This window comes from Felis catus, chromosome B2 (assembly GCF_018350175.1).
Source record: "Felis catus isolate Fca126 chromosome B2, F.catus_Fca126_mat1.0, whole genome shotgun sequence".
In the NCBI taxonomy this organism is placed as follows: domain Eukaryota; kingdom Metazoa; phylum Chordata; class Mammalia; order Carnivora; family Felidae; genus Felis; species Felis catus.
In genome coordinates this window covers 5,513,268-5,533,615 of record NC_058372.1, presented here as the reverse complement: position 1 = coordinate 5,533,615, position 20,348 = coordinate 5,513,268, and the positions used below count along the sequence as shown (strand labels likewise).

The 20,348-nt window shown below is 44.3% G+C and overlaps 1 protein-coding gene across 4 annotated transcripts in view; it reads right to left on the bottom strand.

Moving 5' to 3' along the window:
* Nucleotides 1-20,348, bottom strand: part of DCDC2 (doublecortin domain containing 2) — a 165,929-nt gene that overhangs the window by 12,924 nt on the left and 132,657 nt on the right. For all 4 annotated transcript variants that reach the window (XM_045057058.1, XM_023253620.2, XM_045057060.1 and 1 more), the window contains one exon: nucleotides 14,213-14,313. In XM_045057058.1, coding sequence (XP_044912993.1) covers nucleotides 14,213-14,313 — 101 coding nt within the window. The remainder of the gene's footprint in view (nucleotides 1-14,212; nucleotides 14,314-20,348) is intronic.

The following is a 20,348-nucleotide window of genomic DNA, read 5'->3' as shown; positions in this document are numbered from 1 at the left end:
TTATAAACTGGTCACCGTGGTAACCAGGCACCTGCTCAGTCCCACCCTTACAGTGTGACAAACAAACTGAAAGACAGAGGGACTGGCTGGCTGAGTGGGTTCCAGGTCTCTCCTCAGCTCCAGGCATCTATCTTACAGACACAAGACTTCAAAAGCTGTGTTCCCTGAATATTATCCCTTTGATCTATTAGGCAGCATCAGGCCAGAGACAAACCCCATTGTCCCACTGTTTTGAGCTGAACTGTATCACCTCAAAATTGACATGTGATGGGGCGCCTGGGTGGCTCAGTTAAGCGTCTGACTCTTGATTTGGGCTCAGGTCATGATCTCATGGTTCCTGAGTTCGAGCCCCACATTGGGCTCTGTGCTGATGGCATGGAGCCTGCTTGGGATTCTCTCTCTCTCTCTCTCTCTCTCTCTCTCTCTCTCAGCCCCTCTCCCACTTGTGCTCACTCTCTAAATAAATAAATAAACTTTAAAAAAATTTTACATGTTAAGGTCCTAACCCCCATTACCTTAGAATGTGACTATTTGGAGATGGGGCTTTGAAAGAAGTAATTAAGATAAAATGAAGCCCATAGGGTGGGTTGTAATCCAACATGACTGACATCCTTATAAGATATTGGGACACTTATATTAGATCTAAGTGTCCAACTTCAGCTCAGGTCATGATCTCACAGTTCATGAGGTTCGAGCCCCGTGTCGGGCTCTGTGCTGACAGCTCAGAGCCTGGAGTCTGCTTCAGATTCTGTGTCTCCCCCACTCTCTGCCCCTCCCCTGCTCACCCTCGCTCTCTCTCAAAAATAAACATTGAAAAAAAAGAAGAGATTAGGACACAGACATGCACAGAGTCAAGACTACGTGAAGACACGGGGAGGAGACGTCCATCTACAAGCTAGATAAACTGTACAAAACACGGCGTTGCAAAGGCGATACATGAGGAAGATACTTTTACCTAAAGAGAGAGAGCTCAGAAAATACCAACCTGCCGACACATTGATGGCAGACTTCTAGCCTCCAGAACCATCCACTGTTGAAGCCACCCAGTCAGTGGTACTTTGTTATGGCAGCTGAGACCACTACACTCAGCAAGTACCTCCTGACCTCCCTGCCGCTCCCTCCCCAGCCCCACGTACATCCACGTTCAGATTCATACTCTTCCTTCATTCTCCCTCTCCCTTCCCCTGTTTCCTTAAAAAGCCCATTAGCACACCTTCCCATTAGACCCGCCTTCTCTCCAAGCCTTCCTGGCTCCCTCAGGCAGCCAGCACACCCTACCTGTGCCCTCATGGGGCTGGGACGGGTCAAATGCATCAGTACACTCTGCCATGGTATGTGTGAGACGTGTGAAATGAAAACAGTGGACAGGAGCTGCTATCAAGCGGATGCCTCTGACAATATTTGGAACGAGTATGGAATAATGGGGAAATATCCGCTGTGGCTCTACAGACGCCGTCTGGAAGTTTCTAGAAGCAAGAGCTCTTTCTTATTCATCTTTGTGTCCATCACCACATTTGCCATGGTATTATATGTCCACTGTCTTGACCTAAACACAAATGTGCCTCCCACAGGTAAAAGCCGGCACAGTATGTCCCTTTGGGAAGGCAGAGATGATGGTAACACGGCTCACATTTACTGAGCCTTGTCTAGATACCTGGTCACAATATAGTCACAAATGCACCACTTCAGAAAGGCACTCTAATTGTAAATACTACCTTGAAATAATGCCCCTTTAAAGGAAAATAGTATTTTTATTGTAAAAAATACCAGTGTAAAAAATACCCATTTTATTGAAAGTTGGGAGAATATCTGGGGCGCCTGGGTGGCTCAGCCAGTTGAGCATCTGACTTCGCCTCAGGTCATGATCTCACAGTTTGCGGGTTCAAGCCCCACATCGGGCTCTGTGCTGACAGCTCAGAGCCTGGAGCCTGCTTCCGATTCTGTCTTCCTCTCTCTCTGCTCCTCTCCCGCTCACACTCTGCGTCTCTCTCAAAAATAAATAAACGTTAAAAAACCTTTTTAGAAATTAAAAAAGAGAAAGTTGGGAGAATACAGGATTGACTGTTGACAGAATGATGGTTAGCCATAAAGACAATTCTACAAGGTTTATTCTAATTACATCACCCTGCCATCCTTTATGAGAGTCACGTTATAAAAAGGAAACACAGCACTACAAAGGCAATAAATCAGAAAGCTACTATTACCTATGCTTAAAGTCTTCTCCCTTAAAATTTACCTCAAATTTTACACAACTTGTGACTAAAGTTTCAAGAGAGCCCGTTTTCTGGTAGCAATGGTTTCTCCAGAGTTCATTTATCCTAAAATCTCAGGACTAGCTCATGCCTGCGAGTAGCTGCAGAATCCTTTATCCTGTATAAAGTACAGTTCCTATGTTTCAGCAGAGTCACGAAAGGATTATCCCCTCTCCGTGATACTCACTAAACCGATGTACATGATGGTTCAGGGATCACAGAAGTCATCCAAATGACTCCAGCCCCTCAGCCTCTCTGACATCAAGAACATCCTCAGCGCAGCTAGAATAATAGACATATTGACATATATGCACAATTACACACAATAGGTACCCTCGCACACAGAAATTTTTATAAAAAAGCCGAGATCTCTTACCTTTCAAAAAGCACATTATTTACCGTAAGCAACGGCTCTTAACATTTATTAGAAAAGTCCCACTAGAAAAGTCCTGTGTTTCTCCTTAATAGGACACCAGTGTTGGTACTCCTAGTGCCTTTTGCCTGCACTTGCTCATCTGCACATCTCACTATTCATTTCGTAACGGACATTCTGAGATAATGGTTGATTTGTGTGGCAAGTCAGGAAAGGTCTGTAGTTACGACGGCCATCTGCGTCCTGGCGGGGACGGCTCAGGGGAAACCACAAGTATTCAGGCTTTCTAGAGAATATGCATGCAGTTTACTAAGGTTAACTCAGGATTCCTGAGTGGTAAGAGGAATGAAGATGAAATATGGAAATCATATGGAAATAAGTCACAAAATATCGAAAGCATCAATTACTTGGATGGCGTTCGCACAGACAGACCAGGCAGCTCAAATGATTTGCACTTTAAAACTCACATCACATCTCTGAGAGTCACGGCATCACTAAAAATGATGTGGGGAAGGCATCTAAACAGAGACCTATAGCGAATGTCCCGTCCACTTTAGAAGTAAATGCTGGGGCGCCTGGGTGGCTTAGTCAATTAAGCGTCAGACTTTGGCTCCGGTCATGATCTCATGGTTTGTGAGTTCGAGCCCCTCGCAGGCACTCACTCTGTGCTGGCAGCCTGGGATTCTCTCTCTCTCTCTCTGCCCCTCCTCCACTTTCTCTCTGTCTCTCAAAAAAAATAAACTTAAAAAGAAAAGAAGTAAATTTGATTCTTATATTTACATTGGAATCCCTGAGGAACGTGTGTTAATGTTTAAGACCTCGCTGTCTGAGACAACAGAGCAAGTTAGAACTTTCTAGTCCAGGTATCCTACCTAACCACCATGCATGTCTTTCATTCCCCCTCCCGGAAACACACTCCACCAGGAACCGGGGATCAGAACCAAAAAGAAACAAAAATGACCACCTTAGATATGTCCGCTTCTCAGGTAACACCTGCTACGTTTGCACGTTGGGAAAGAGAGAGGGTTAGTTTCCGGCTCCCGCGTGGACAGATGTTTCTGCAGATTTCACCCACAGAATTCGGACACTGGTGTTAAAAATACAAAAGTCACCTCACTTGCTTTTATTTCCACTGCCATGGAAACTAAAAGTCATCTCCTACCCAAGTTGAATGATGTGTTTTGAAATAATCAGTTTCAATTTTTCATGACAGCAAAGAACAGCTTCCTGTTTTCAGTTTTCACAGAGGGAAAAGGCAAAAAACAAAACAAAAAAACGTTTAGACATCGTTTAAAGTACCATGACCTACAGAAAGGATGCTCATGTTCACAGATGTGACCCCCGTGAGGATATGGCAAAGAGAAGCTCTGGCCAGCCACCAGCTGAGAGCTGGCTCACCCAGCCCCACGATGCTCCCCATGTTTCCACAACACCCATTTGGGAAGGTATAACAAACACACGGAAAACATGTATGGAGGGACACCTGGGTGGCTCCAGTAGGTTAAGCATCAGACTTCGGCTCAGGCCATGATCTCACAGTTCATGAGTTCGAGCCTCATTTCAGACTCTGTGTTGACAGCTCAGAGCCTGGAGCCTGCTTCAGATTCTGTGTCTCCCTCTCTCTCTGCCCCACCTCCTCCTCCTTCTCTCTCTCTCAAAAATAAACATATTTTAAAAAAAGAAAACATCTAGATAGCATGAGAATATTCTAGCCATCATTAGAAAGAAGAAATCCCCATTAAGTTCTCTCCCTTTAGAAGTAAATGTTGATTTTTCTCTTACATCAGAAATCCCTGAAGGCTGTATTTTAATGTTTTATACCATTTCCATCAAGTAAACACAAATCCATAGACAGGATGTCACAAAAACCCTCGTTGGTGATGCACAGGGAAATTAAGAAGCCAGATCATCCCCCTCTAAACTCCTGCAGCTGTGTGCCAGGCTGGTGGCAACATGGAGCAGGACTCGCGGGGAGGACAGGACTCAAAAACGAAGCATGTGGAAATACTGCTGCCTTTCCCTTCAGTGAAGGCAGTGACAGCTGAGGAGCGCTCCACGCAGATGGAACATGTTGCTGTGTGGGATAATCAGAAGTCCGTAATTTCCCCCAATGCCCTTCTGCTAGGTATTCTGAGAAAGAGACAGAGAGACAGAGATCCAGGCTGGAAGCCAGGAGCCTGGGCGCCTGTGTGGACATCAATAGGCTATGCCTTTGTGGGAAAATGGGGCTCGTGTCATTGATGGCAAAACACTTTGCACGAGCTTCTTTCCTGGTTTTCAACATTTTATAATTCTGATTTTAACAAATACATTCCATTGAAGTAGATCTATGGGTCTGGTCAGAAAAAGCAGCCTCCTTCACATGAGTAAGTCACACAGGCAAGCTCTCCACCTAGCTCGCGGTCGCAGGAGAAGCTACAAGTGGCGGCTGACCCCCCACAGGTGGCAGGTTGGGTAAGTGGGGAGACCACACGAGGGCTCAGAGAACAGAACGATGTCAGTGGGCATCGTGGGACTTCAGACCTCCTGTTTCTAGTTACAGCCTCTAGACTACAGTTTGGTTTTTTTTTTAATGGCATTATTTAAAGTTTACTTATTTTGGGGCGCCTGGGTGGTGCAGTCGGTTAAGCGTCCGACTTCAGCCAGGTCACAATCTCGCGGTCCGTGAGTTCGAGCCCCGCGTCAGGCTCTGGGCTGATGGCTCGGAGCCTGGAGCCTGTTTCGGATTCTGTGTCTCCCTCTCTCTCTGCCCCTCCCCCGCTCACGCTTTGTCTCACTCTGTTTCTCAAAAATAAATAAATGTGGGGCGCCTGGGTGGCGCAGTCGGTTAAGTGTCCGACTTCAGCCAGGTCATGATCTCGCGGTCCGTGAGTTCGAGCCCCGCGTCGGGCTCTGGGCTGATGGCTCGGAGCCTGGAGCCTGTTTCTGATTCTGTGTCTCCCTCTCTCTCTGCCCCTCCCCCGTTCATGCTGTCTCTCTCTGTCCCAAAAATAAATAAAAAACGTTGAAAAAAAAATTAAAAAAAAAATAAAGTTTACTTATTTATTCTGAGAGAGGAAGAACAAGCAGGGGTGGGGCAGAGAGATGGAGAGACAGGATCCCAAGCAGGCTTGACACCACCTATGTGGGGCTCGAACTCACAAACCATGAGATCATGACCTGAGCCAAGATCAAGAGTAGGAAGCTTAACGGACTGCGCCGCCTAGGCGCCCCTTAAATGGCATTCGTTCTGAACGTGTAGATCAATGATCACCAGGACAAATGCCCCCAGGGGCTGGGTGAATGACACAGGTGTGCTGCCACCTGGTGGACAGAAGAGTGTCGCGGCTCTGAAGGAGGTGCTGTAAGCCCTGTGCCAGCCAAAGAGGATTCTCTCCCAGGGGATGTGGTCACAGGCCGCCGGTTTCTCATCTAGGGTAGATTCTGTAAAGATGGTTTATTTTCCCCGTGATGAATTAGTGTGGAGGCGATTTCTGGTTAAACACAGCAAACTGAACAAATGTCGGGTTGTTGTTTTTTTTCTCAGCTCCCTTCTAATGCCACTCTAAACTGCCAGTAAAGGCAATTAAAAAAAAAGGAGGGGGGATGAATGTGTAAGGGCACAGAAGCCTGAAAAGAAATCACAGCCACAAAACTTGGGAAACAGTAAAGCCAAAGGATGTGGGGCCAGTAACAGCAGAACTGAGGCAGCTAAAATGTGCTCTTGCGGGAGGGAAAGCCAAGAAACAAACCTGTGCAGGCCGGAAGACCTACAGAAAGCCGAGAGACTGGAGGCACCATCAATCTCTGGAAGAAGGGAAGTGGCTAAAAATAGGGGGGGTTGGTTTAGGGTCTTTAGGAGAAGCAGACAGAGTCCCAAGATCCCCTCCCCGCCCGTGAGAACTGCAGGAGGCTTCCTCTCTAAAGATACTGAACTACAGGGGAGCTGGACCTGAGCCGAGCTGAGAACAAGGGCAGCAAGGGCACAGTCACGGAACCAAGAGGAATAAATCTCTTGGGTTCATGGCAAGGTCCCTGAGCCCCCTTCCCACAGTCAGATCCCCAAATGTGCACCGCCAGGCTTACACCGCCAGGGCAACAGATTGAAAGATTCCATTCAAAGAAAATAGACTGGCCCAAAAGAAGAACACAGATACTGAAAAATGGAAGTCTGCCAATGAAATGGCAAAAACCAATCACCCTACAGTGAAATGCCCCCAACTTGAGGAGCTACGTCTGTGCACGGTTTCCTCAATGCTTCACTCTAAAATCTAATAGGATACACACCTTAAACTCATACAATGGTAGATGTCAGATATATTTCAAATTTTTAAAAAATTTTTTAATGTTTATTTATTTTTGAGAGAGCAAGTGAGCAGGGGACGGGCAGACAAAGGAGGGTGGGGACAGAGATTCCCAAGCAGGCTCTACACTGACAGCACAGAGCCCAATGTGGGGCTCAAACTTCAATTTGTGAGATCATGACCTGAGCCAAAGTCGGACACTTAACCAACTGAGCCCCCAGGCACCTCTATATTTCAATTAAAAAAAGAATCTAACCAGAGAGCCAAGGAAAGCCCCTAACAATGAGACAGAGATAAAAACATAGAAAGAAAGAAAGAAACCCAGAAGAAACAGAGATATTACAGGAAAATAAAGTTTAAAATAATAGATGAATCCTTGGAGATATAAAGGAAGATACCATATCCATAAAACAAGATGCTACAAAAATGTACATTCAGAGAAAATGAAAGAGCTCTTAGAAATTAAAATATGATAACAAAAAAATCAACAGATGGAAGATAAACGCTGAGGCTTTTTGATTTTAAAAGAAGTTGAGAAAACAGAAGAAAAAATTTATAGAGATGGAACAAAGGAGAGGTAAGTGGAGAGTCAGTCTAAGAAGGCCGATATCCAAATATGTGCAGGGGCGCCTGGGTGACTCAGTCAGCTAAGCATCCAATTCTTGATTTCGGCTCAGGTCATGATCTTGAGGTTCATGAGTTCAAGCCCCACATCGGGCTCTGTGCTGACAGAACAGAGCCTGCTTAGGATTCTCTCTCTCTCCCTCTTGCTCTGCCCCTCTTCACTCACACTTACTTTCTCTCTCTCTCTCTCAAAAATAAGTAAACATTAAAAAAAAAAAAATTCCAATTACTTGCAGTTCCAGAAAGAGAGAAGAGGGGAGAAGGAAATCGTCAAAGAGATAGTTCAATAATTTTTTTCCAGACTGAAAAATAAGCATCTCTAAAATTTAAAAGTCCACTGGGTACCCAATCCAATAAGCAAAGGAGCTTCACCAAGGCACATAACTGGAAATTTCCAGAACACCAGGAACAAAAGAGCCTAAAATCTTCCAGAGAGGGGAAAAGGATTATTTACAAAAGTTCAGGAAACAGAATGGCATGAAACTTCCCAACCGGCATTGTGGATGGACAACTAAGCAGTGGTCTAAAAATTCTGAGAGAAATCATTATGTAACCTATAGTTTTATACCTAGCCATACAGTCAAGTTTGAGTAGAAGAAAAGGCACATTCAGACATGCGAAGTCTCAAAAACAATGTTCTTCCCACACAGCTGTTCCCAGGAGGCTACTAGGAGTGAGTTCCATAAAAAATGAAGGTGTGTCCAAGAAAGAGGAAGATGTGGAGGCCAAGGAATAGGAGATCTATCCCCTGGAGAAGTGAAAGAAATTCCCAAAACAATAGTGAGATAACTTGAAAAAGCAGAGCCAGAGGTTACCTACCCAGCTTGAGGCAGATGATGAAGGGTCTGAGAAAAAAATGAAGTTGAAATTTCATCATCATTGCACATGCTTTGAGTACACCAAGAGGAAATCAACCCCTGGCAGTTTAGAGATCACTTGGTAATAGCTACACAGAAAACTATACAACTGGGAAAAAAAAAAAAAAAAAGGTAACTGAAGTGGGAAAGAGGAAAAGAGGGTCGCACAAGAAAGGAAACGGAACCAGAATCCATTCTGTGGCTCAAATAATATAGCAAAGATAATGTACAGATTAAATACTGACTCAGCCAAAAATCATCATGAAATTAACGTGCAGAGAGAAAAGAGGGTCACGTGTGTGTGTGTCTGTACGCCTGTGGCCTTATTGTGGGGTGGGGGATAAGACTAAGACTTCCACGGTCATTAGGGATAAAGTTAATCATACCTAAATTTGAAAAGAACAATCACAAAACTTACTTGATACCAAATTTGAGATAGCACCTAGTAAAAGGATCTCCATTATTTTATGTGCCCTTAAAATTAACAAAAAAAAAAAAAGCCAATTAAACTATGACATACAATCGCCTATAAGACCCAAAGGCCCAAAGATTTCAGAGACATTACCATGGAAGGGAAGGAAGGATGTATGGTTTAGAAATACAGGGGCGCTTGGGTGGCTCAGTCGGTTAAGCAGCCAACTTCAGCTCAGGTCATGATCTCACGGTCCGTGAGTTCAAGCCCCGCGTCGGGCTCTGTGCTGACAGCTCAGAGCCTGGAGCCCGTTTCAGATTCTGTGTCTCCCTCTCTCTCTGACCCTCCCCTGCTCATGCTCTGTCTCTCTCTGTCTCAAAAATAAATAAACGTTAAAAAAAAAAAAAGAAATACAGCAGTGTGTTTGACACCAAAGAGTTCTGAACAAAGTGTTGTGTTCAAACGGGTTACCTGCGTGGAGCAGGAATCCAGCTGGGGAGGGGTGAGGCACGTGGTTGCTACTTCTGTTATAATCTTTGTTAAACTTCAAAAAAATATTATATGTGTAACTTTACTGTTAAGGGTTTAATAAGTTTTAAATAAATAAAGACTGTGTATCACAACCTCCAATTAAAAAAAAAAACGAGAAACGGTTTCACTGCTCTAGTGAAAGAGGTTCAATGATGTTTAATGAAACTACTCAGCATAAAAACATGTTGTAATTCTCATTATTTTACTATTCAACATCAACTGCAAATGGGTGAGGAAAGCTACAAAAGAATCCAAAACCACTCCAAAGCTGCTATCCCTATCTTCTGCCCTCTTCTCTCAAATGGAACAAAATGTAAAATATAACTGCTCGTTGCCTATTTTATACGTATTTATTTGCTTGTGTTCCTGAGACGGTGGGTTCTCCCATCCGGCCTTTACTTACCAGAGGCAGTGGACTTCAGTATAAAGGAGCAGGCTCATTCCTCGCCTCTTTAGCTTGGAAAAGCATCAATTTACAAAGGACACATGAGTCATCGGTGCCAGCGTGTTAACACAGGTATTGGTTAGTCAGGCACTTGCTCTACTGCTTAGGAAAAAAGACTGATTTGGAGTGTGCATACAAAAAAAAATAATAATAATAAATTTTTAAAAGAAAACTTTATTCCTGTTAGACCTAAACTCTGTCCTGAGAAACGATATTTATTCTGGCCTCCCCATTTTTTTTAATGTGCCATTCTTCAGTTTTCCATGGGTTTGGAAGTAGCACTAGATGCAGGATTGTTAACCTGTCTCTAAAAAATGACAAGAGCCTGGACATGGGAACAGAATTCAGTCATGCTTTTAGATGGAATTAGTCCGCAGTTACACACACACACACTTAAGCACACAAACACCATGCACCGTCCAGCAGAGGCTATCAAGGACGACAGGAGGTCTGAAATTTTAAAAGCTTACCCATTAGCCTGTCGTTGGTTTCACAGACGTGGCAGAAGACAGAAGACTTCTGGGTCAGGGACAACGAACTTTATTGCTCACAACAGCAGAGGATCCCCGTTTGCACCCACTCCCCAAGGCCTCACCCCCACAGGGCAATGGGAAGGGGGGCTGGTGATACACATAGCGGCTCACCTTCCAGGGAAAGAACTCCCAGCTTAGGGAACCCAAATCTTTTTCTGAATACTTTCATCGTGCTCAAATATACATCCCATAAAATTTACTGTTTTAGCTAGTTTTGAACGTCCAGTTCAATGGCACCGTGTCTTTTATGATAGATAGCAAACCTGCCTGCCCTTTGCACCACAGGAAGACATAACTTTTACTATACCGGACAATAAACAAACCAGGCCTTTGCCCCAAGGCAGGCGTTCTCCATCTCACTACTATTAACATTCTGGACTGAACAGGTTTTTGTTGTGAGGGCTGCATTGCAAGATAATTCAGCAGCCGCCCTGGCCACTTCCCAGCAGATGCCAGTAGTCCCTCAGCTGTCACAATCAAATGTCCCCAGAAACTGCCAAACAGCCCTTAGAGGCAAGACTGCCTCCAACTGAGAATGACTGTTCCAGAGGAAGTCACTAGGTCTTTCAAGGTTGTTCAAACACCCCTGAAAAGATAGTCCAGAACAAAGGCACTCTGTGCCTCTGCTCGTAATGTAGGCCCAAACACAGGAGACCCATGGAGAATTGGCTTCCAGCAGAGGCCTCAATATTTACTTCTAGAACTTGATCTACTTTTCAGGCACAGACAAATTACTTGGCCGATTACGGATGATAATTATACACCCCCCCCCACACACACACACACGTGCACACATGCACACCTTTGTTCATGGCCCTCTGACTAAAGCTTTAATAGGAACCACTTAGATGATAGGAAATCAGTCCAAAGAAGTTAATAGCTATGGCCCAAAAGAGAGTGTATGTTAGTGTCACTCACAGCTGAACCAAGTAGTATATACAATGACTACATTTCCTTTCTTACGAAGGAATTTTTTCTTTCTTTAAGCCAATAATTGACTTTTTTTTTTTTTTTTGCATTTAATACTCTTCCCCCAGATTACTCAGATGCTTTGAAATTGGACAGACCTGTATTCAACTATCAACTCCCGGGGCACCTGGGTGGCTCAGTCGGTTCAGCGTCCGACTTCAGCTCAGGTCATGATCTCGCAGTTCGTGGGTTTGAGCCCCGCATCGGGCTCTGTGCTGACAGTTGGGAGCCTGGAGCCCGCTTCGGATTCTGTGTCTCCCTCTCTCTCTGCCCCTCCCCTGCTCGCGCTCTGTCTCTCTATCTCTCAAAAATAAGTAAACATTAACAAGTTGTGTTTTTTTTTTTTCAAATACCAACTCCTCTGCATAGCGGTACAACCCTAGACAAGCAATCCCATCTACATGAGCTCATTTTCTTTCTACATATAAAGTAGGTGGGATGAGACCGATGTTTCAGGGTTGTCATCACAGTTGTATGAATGCAAAAGCACCTAGTACAGTGCCTGGCACACCACAAGGGTGCATCCTCAGAGTTGTTCTTACTGTAACGGTCTCCACACCCTCGTTTGGCCCTTCACAGTATTTATAACACAGCCGCTTAGGATATGGAGCAAGAGGTCTCCGGGCCGTGGAGAGAATGACTCTATGACCCGACCCCGTAAGTATCTCTCGCCAACCACGTGTGCTAGCTAAGTCCAGCTCTATTATTAACAAGGTCAAAGAAGAAAGTAAGCCTGACCTTCTGTTACCCGGTTTTTATTTCCTTCAAACCGACATCAGTGTGTGGACGGTGCCCAGCTTTTACCAACCTGTTTACTCAGTCTCTCTGCACACTTCTATTTCAATAGGCTAGCCCTCTCCAGTCGAATGAGAAATCAAGCTCTGTGGACACTAATCCAAGGCCGTTCAGGTAGTTTCAGAGACCAGCTCCCTCTGTTGGCTCCTTGCGATACCAAACTTACAAAGAAAGAAATACCAGGGCGCCTGGGTGGCTCAGTGGGCTACCTGTCAGCCTCCTCATTTCGGCTCAGGTCATGATCTCATGATTCGTGAGTCTGAGATCCACGTCAGGCTCTGTGCTAACAGAGCTGTGCTGTTAGCACAGAGCCTGCTTGGGATTCTCTGTCTCCCTCTCTCTCTGCCCCTCCCCTGTTGGCGCTCACTCGCTCTCGCTCTCTCTCTCTCTCTCATAAATAAATAAATAAATAAACATGAATTTTTTTTCTCTCTCTCTCATAAATAAATAAACATTAAAATTTTTTTTAAATAAAGAAATACCTATCACAGATTTTGAAACTTGTTAAGTGATTAACAAAGAGATTTCTCTTCTGGTAATAATGGTATGATTTGGTTTGATTTTTGACATTTTGGCTTTGGAATAGAAATGAGTCTGGTTTGGGGCAGCTGTTAGGTGCTGTATACACATGATGATTACTCTTCCTTGTCTTAAAATGTAACATTTAATTATAGCTTCACAGAAGACTTCAAATTCCATTTCCCTCAGGGGAAAAAAATACCTTTAACTGGAGTTTACGAAAAATTATTAGTTGTAGCTAATCCTGGCTAATAAATTGGATTTTTGAAATCTGTGTGATTTTTAACACATTAGGCTTTTCATCAGGAAGGCGATGCTTACAGAAAATGCCTGCAGAATAATCAAGTAGCAATCTCACTGCCACACTGCTAGGACAAATACAATTGAGAAGATCATCTATGGAACTTGCTGGATTGTGAAATTTGCTTTCTGAAAAGGAAATATCACATAATAGTCCAAGGACAAGTGGCAAATCCTAGTGACTTCTCGTTCCCTTTAGCCAGGGGTATGATTTCCCCGTCCCCAACCTAAATTCCAATCCTCCATTTAGAAATGCAAGAAATCTGCTTGAATTGTATTAAAAAGCCTACCTGACTTATTTCTTGTATCATTTAGTGAACACTAACACTCCCTCATCCCTTCCACAAGCACATGTACACACACCCACAGAGACTCTCTCTTTCTCTCTCTCTCTCCCTCTCCCCTCCCCCCTACAAATACAGTGTTCCATTGGCTTAAAAGGAAAATCAACAGAAGACACAGCAAATACTTGAGTTGCATCTGTATAGGCAATTCTTCTATGAAAACCAAAATCCAACCACAGCAATTTCAAAGACCCTACAGGAGAGACTATCACAGCATTCAAAACAAACAGAAAGAAAGAAAGAAAGAAAGAAAGAAAGAAAGAAAGAAAGAAAGAAAGAAAGAAAGAAAAGAGAAAAGAAAAGAAAAGAAAAGAAGGAAGGAAGGAAGGAAGGAAGGAAGGAAGGAAGGAAGGAAGGAAGGAAGGAAGAAAGATAGGCAAACTCCTTTTCTAAATGGAGGAATTTTTTTCTAGATAAAAACCCCAAGTCAGTATTTTTTTTTTCTGTATCAAACTTTCTCCCTCTTTGCATCCCCTGGCTTACCCCCAATGCACCTTATTCTTCAATGTTATTTATTAAAGTTACATCTTTTTCCAGAATTACCAAAACAACAAAAAATAAAAAAAGACAGTCCAAATGGCTGTTCTCTTTGTAGGAGTACCAGACCTGAAGGTGTATTGTGTTGTCTTGTGTTTAACGTTGTTTGGCCACCTGACTACCTGAGAGGGTTTAACCAGCACCTGTGTGGGAACAGCCTGAGGCCGGTAACGCGGGACTGGAAAGAAAGAAGTGGCGATTGGTTTAGGCGCATTTTTAAAGACATGGAAAAAAACAAAGAGGTTAGAGAAGGAGACAGCCAAAGCATAAGAGACTCTTAAAAACTGAGAACCAACTGAGGGTTGATGGGGGGTGGGAGGGAGGGGAGGGTGGGTGATGGGTATTGAGGAGGGCACCTTTTGGGATGAGCACTGGGTGTTGTATGGAAGCCAATTTGACAATAAATTTCATATTAAAAAAAAAAGACATGGAGACTACCTGATCAACTGGGATCTCGACTTGAGTATCTTCATCTTCTTGGACTTCTGCTGCCCCCTGTGTCTCAGACCTCTCTGCTCCAGCTTTGAAGACGCCTTCATCTATTATTGGAGACAAATGCACAGTGAAAATCAAAATCCAATTGTGACATCGTGTGGCTGAATGCTGAAATTACAATCAAATACCTAACGAAGATCATGTTTTCTAATAGGTATTTTGGCTCCCTTTGTACCCTCCCCCCCAATTCTTCTGCATTTTCACACTGGGAAGAGGGACAGTGGCCAAGATGAGGTGGACCCAGCAGGGCAGAGCTGCGTCCCAGACCCCTCTCTCACCCTCTGGCTGCTGACTTAGTAACACAACCCTGCAGATGTATTTACACAGAGAGGACCTCACACCTATTATCTGCTCGCCACTCCTATCCAGGAAGCAGTGACGATGCTTGGTGCCTGAAAACACTAGTTTTAGAAGCTCTCCTTTCCGAAGAGAAATCACAGAGCTGACTCCGGGTCTCACACAAATCAATTTTTTATTTTGCAGATTTCCGCAGGATTTTCACAACCTAGGTCTTAAAATCCTTACGTGTAAAATGGAACCTAAATCTCTAAGACTTTAGGTTAAGCTCCCGTGACCTGTTTTCCCCACTGAAAGCAGCGATACCTGCTTTCCGTATCTGAAGTCGTTTTCCTGTTTCCCCTCAGTCTTGTCTCCTCCGGGCCCCATCATCAAAGAATCCCAGAACCGTCTGTCATTCTCTCTGCGTGCCCCCCAAGTAGGTTTAAGGCTTCGGTCCTTCTCACAGAGGTTTCCTCTGGCCATTTTTTAAGGATCTCCAGGAATGGAGAACTCACCTCCTTCTCTGCTAATCTATTATAGGACTAGATTACCCCCTGCACTGTACCAAGTACGGTTTCACCTTTTGTCTTGAAACCCCCTCTATTTCCCCAATAGAAGCTTGCTTCCCAGAGCACAGTGACCGGACACGTGTCACATGAAAACACTCCATAGTGTTCAAGTTATAAAGTCACTCTTGATTAAACGTGAAACAGATTCTTACATTCGTGGAGGCTCAGTGATGTAAAAGGCACCGTGCCAGTCGATGTGGCCACCTAAGGTATAAATGAGGTGTAGACCGTCCTCTCAACTTGCCTGCAGACCAATGCATGTCTGCAGACATGCACACACGCCCCCAGTAGGGCTCCCTGACAAAGCGCTGTAAGAGGGGGTGTATCCAAGGGCTGCGGGCACTTAGCCCTTCTGGTTTCTCCTAGAGAAACCATTTTCCTTTTTAATTACTTTTTTTTGTACCTTGACTAGATATTGGCTGCTCTACTCTCCTTTTTAAAAAGGAGACAGCTGCCCTCAAAGCTGATTATATGCCTAAGATTAATTCGCATGGATTAACTCATTTTGAGGATTATCTACAGCAATCATTCAGTCCCAGGCTGGTCCTTCCTATCACTCAACAAAGTCTTTCCACCCACTGACCCCTTCTTCCATCAGCTCTTGTATGCTTACGCCATCCAGAGTAATTTTTCATTCATGGGTTTTCTCACTTAAATCACCTATAGGTACACGAACATTAAAAATATACACGTATATAGGAATCCTTACAAAACCATTACCAATGATGATGTCAGCATTGTCATTACCACTAGTACTAATCCTCCCCCAAAGACATGTACCATACGGCATATCTAAGGATTATGTCCTGACTCTGTCCTGTCTTGCAACCGAGAACACGGATCCACAATGAAATCTCAGCCAAAATCCCAGCCACATCAGAAGAAAGAATATAGAAAGTGAAACAGAGAATGCGAGGACATCCTCACAGATGTAGGAATAAATGCATAGAGTTCTGGTCGTGCACTGAACAAAGCCATCCTTCACCTAACAAAAGTACAGGGAAAGCCACCGCAAGGGGCTAGGAAAATAACTTACAATTATTCTGTCATAAAGGAGGAAAAGTGGAAAGGAGTAGTCCAGTCCACAAAAGTGGAGGCAACAGAGACTGGGTAAGCTATTGGTCTCTCAAGGACTCGGAACTTGAACCTTGGAACTCAACGCAACAATGGTGGAAACAATTTCCAACAATGGTGGAAACAACAGAAATAAATACTGTCTTATTCACATGTGGAGTTCGTAACCTCGTGGATGTTCACAGGCAGATTTCGAAACACAGGCTGCACAATTTATCAAATGTTATCTCCAGTATGGTTTTAAAAGGAAAACCAGGCATGTGTGACATTCATTGCTACCTTCTGGATTACTTTAGAAGACAACAATCACACTCAGCCCCGAAATATCCCTGGAGTCAAACCTGCGAAGAAGGACGCTACACTATGGCGATGACCTAAGTACCTGACTTTTTGGGTGACATTTTAGCATTCATGTGTTGCACTTGCTTTCAAAGACACTCCCAAGAGCAACCTACAGATACAAACGGAATATATTCTTAAATACTCACATTCAACGAAATGCTTAACTGTATCCAACCAGAACTACAAATGACTTACCGATGTGTTTCAGAATAAACATTTCACCGGAAAAGAAGAATGAAATCAATGGTAACAAATAAAATAAAATTGAAAGGGCGCTGGAATGGAAAATGGCAGCCACAGGGTAGAAAAGGCAAAGAGACAAATCAAGAAAACTCAGTGTCTTGTGTGGCGACACAGAGAGCAGAAAGAGAAAAGTGTGCGTCTGTGGCGTGGGCGGAGGGCCTTGCTCATCAGCGAACTGATGTCTGTCTCCTGCAGCAGAGCAAGAAGGGAAGGTCAGAAGGAAGTCACAGGAACAGTGGCAACAAAAGGAAAAAAAAGGAACAACAGCTAGAAAATTACTCTGTGATAGGAGACAGCCTACTAGGATTTCAACGTTTACTATACATGTTATATACAATTAAAAATAGAGAAACAGGAATTTCTAGAGAAAAAACATTTTCACACAGCATGCGCTGATTATAAACTGTTTATATAATATGTATGCATTTTTGAAAACGTGGAAAATGAAGAAAATAAACATCCTTCTAACCTCATGATGCAGAGACAATCACCTCTAATAATTTGACAACAGATTTTCCCTCCCTTTCTCTCTCCCTCCTTCTCCTTACGCACACACACACACACACACACACACACAGATGCACGTGCGCACACACTCATTCATGAAAGTGGAATCTTACTGTACATATAATTTTCTAAGGCTGTTTTTTTACTTTAAAATCACATCCTGAGCATTTCCCGTATCACTAAATGTTATCTGAACACAGGTTGCTGCACACGGTATACCACACTGCAATTAAGGGACAATACTGAACGATGAAAAATTGTTTTTAAACGAACAGGGTGCATTTCATTCATCTGATCGATGGGTAAATATGTATCAAGGTCCAACACACAAAAGTCACCCTGGGACACCTGAAAGGGTTGCTCTTTACAGGCTTAGCATCTTGTGGAAAGGTCATAGAGTCATGGGCTATTTATCTTTCCACGTACATGCCTTGTAGCTCCTTTCCTGCCTTATGGGTCCTTGTTTGCCAGGAATAAGCACAGTGCCCTGCCCACTAAGTCCTCGGGAAATGCTTATTGAAATTTAAGTCAAAAGACAAGTTCCTGGTTTGATCTCTCTCTCCCATGTTGAGTCCCCTCTAGCTCTACGCCCCTTTAACCCTGTCCCCTGCACCGTGGCCAAGTATTGAATTTTCTCTTCCAAAATGTCCCCTGAGCATGTGGACATCCTGGTTTTGATACAATTTTGACTTATGTGATTAACTCATACAAATCCCCAGTCTCTCCACTGAATGTCTCATTTTAGAGGCAACCTCCCCAATCCGGTCTTCTCCATCCTGTATCTATCACCTGAGTGCTTTCAATACTCAGGTGATGAACCGTTCCACACCCAGGCCTCAATACTCTGGCTTCTCAACTCCACTGAGATCTCCAACTCCGCCTTACCACACGTCCTCTTCATCCCGTGCAGGGACTGCCATCACAGCCCGCCCGCAGAGCCCACGGTGTTAGCTCACATCTCACGCCTGTGCCCTCAACATCCAGGTGATGCCTTTCAGCCTTGTCCCTGTGCGGCTGCCTGTTGGGAGTCTAGGAGTCTGGCGCTCTCTCTGTCTCCATTTCTCCATTTCGCTCTCCGGGTTTCAGCAGCACTGCTGGCTGCTGCTTCTCAGTCTCCTTGGCCAACTCAGCCTTCTCTGTCCACCCTCTAAGTGGTGGACCACTATTCTCTACTCACACACTCTCCTTAGACAAGCTCACCAAGATCATGGTTTGAACACCAGCCATAGGCCAATGATTCTCTGATCTGTACCAGCCTCTTCAGAGATCCCCAAACTTGTATCTCCAATCTCCTAACTTGACATCTCACCTTTGATATCAAATGGGCATCTTAACATCATCAAAAGAGAACTCTGTTCCTCTGCCGGCCAACTGCCCATCAACCCTATTCCCCACTCCGGGAAATGTCAGTACCACTCAATCCCCAAATCTTGAAATTATCCTGACTTCCTTCTTGCTCTCATTCCGTGTATCCATTCCATTGTTGTCTTGTCAATTCAATTTCCTTTTAAATATATCCCAAATCTGTGAATATTATCCCTATTTCCATTATCAACTTGGACTAATCATCATCATCTGCAGGATGGGCAACTGCAAAGCTTACACATCAACATCTCTCTTCTTCAACTCTTGCTATCCTGTAATTCATCCCCCACAAAGTAGCCCAGTGCACTCAACAGATGATACAAAGTATTTAGAACCTCTCTCACATTGTTCCATCATGCATAGAACCCAAGGTCTTTACCATGGCTCACAAGGGTGTGATCTGGTACTTACCTCTTTCTTGGCACACGCTTCCTACCACATTCCCTTTGCCCGTTAAACTCCAGCTACATTCATTCTGCTTCTCCAGCAGAAAGTTCATTCCCACCTTTGTACTTCTTATGCCTTCTCCCTGAAATATTCTTTCCCCTTTTTTCACAACACTGGCTGCTCCTCATTGCCCAGATCTCAGGAAACTCTCCTCCTTCCTGTTCCAGTAGCCACCCAGTCATTCATATTGTTGGTTTTTTTTTTAATTGTTTAATGTTTATTTATTACTGAGAAACAGACACAGAGAATGAGCAGGGGAGGGGCCGAGAGATGGAGAGACACAGAATCGGAAGCAGGCTCCAGGCTCTGAGCCGTTAGCACAGAGCCCGACGCGGGGCTCGAACTCACAAACTGTGAGATCATGACCTGAGCCGAAGTCGGACGTTTAACCGACTGAGCCACCCAGGCGCCCTAATATTGTTGTATTTTAATTCTCTGACTAGCACCTACTTCTAGCTGACATTTTCTCAGGTTTATTTTCCTGTTTTAGTGTTTGCCAGTCTCCACCAAACCATAAGCTCCAAGAGAGCGGGTACCATGCCCACGTCATCGTTTAATGCTGTATCCCCCGCGTGTAACAGAGTTCTGCACACAGTCGTTCAAAAGGGATTTGTTGAGAGAATGAAGATACTTGCTGCACTGAAATAAAATGTAAGGAGCATCCACTCATTCACTATTTTTAAAGACTTTGTTTTTAAGTAATCTCTACCCCCAGTGTGGGGTTCAAACTCACCACCCCAAGATCAAGACTTGCATGCTCCACCAACTGAGCTAGCCAAGCACCCCAGGAGCATGCCATTTAGAAGCCAGGAGCCAGTGGATTAATTCTTCATGCCCTTACATGGTTTATGCCCCCATTTGGCCAACAGGTGGCAGTACAGCATCTGGATGAGGAGGGGGATAATGAAGGTTGAAGAGCAAGAAGGCTGGAGTGTGGCCAACACAGGGATCAACTATGTATGCTATTGTGGTGGGCAAAGTAACAGCCCCGCAAAGATACCCATGTCCTAATCCCCTGTTACTGTCATTGTGCTACATTGCACGGCAGAGGTGAATTAAGGCTCAAGATAGAATTACTGTTGCTAATCAGCTGGCCGCGAGATGGGGAGACTGTCCCGTATTATTCTCGTGGACCCAGTGTAATCACAAAGGTCCTCATAAATGAGAGAGAGGGGCAAGAGGATGGGGGCCATGGTGACAGCGTGTGAGAAAGGCTCGCCAGGTCATGGCTGGCTTTGAAGATGGAGGGGGAC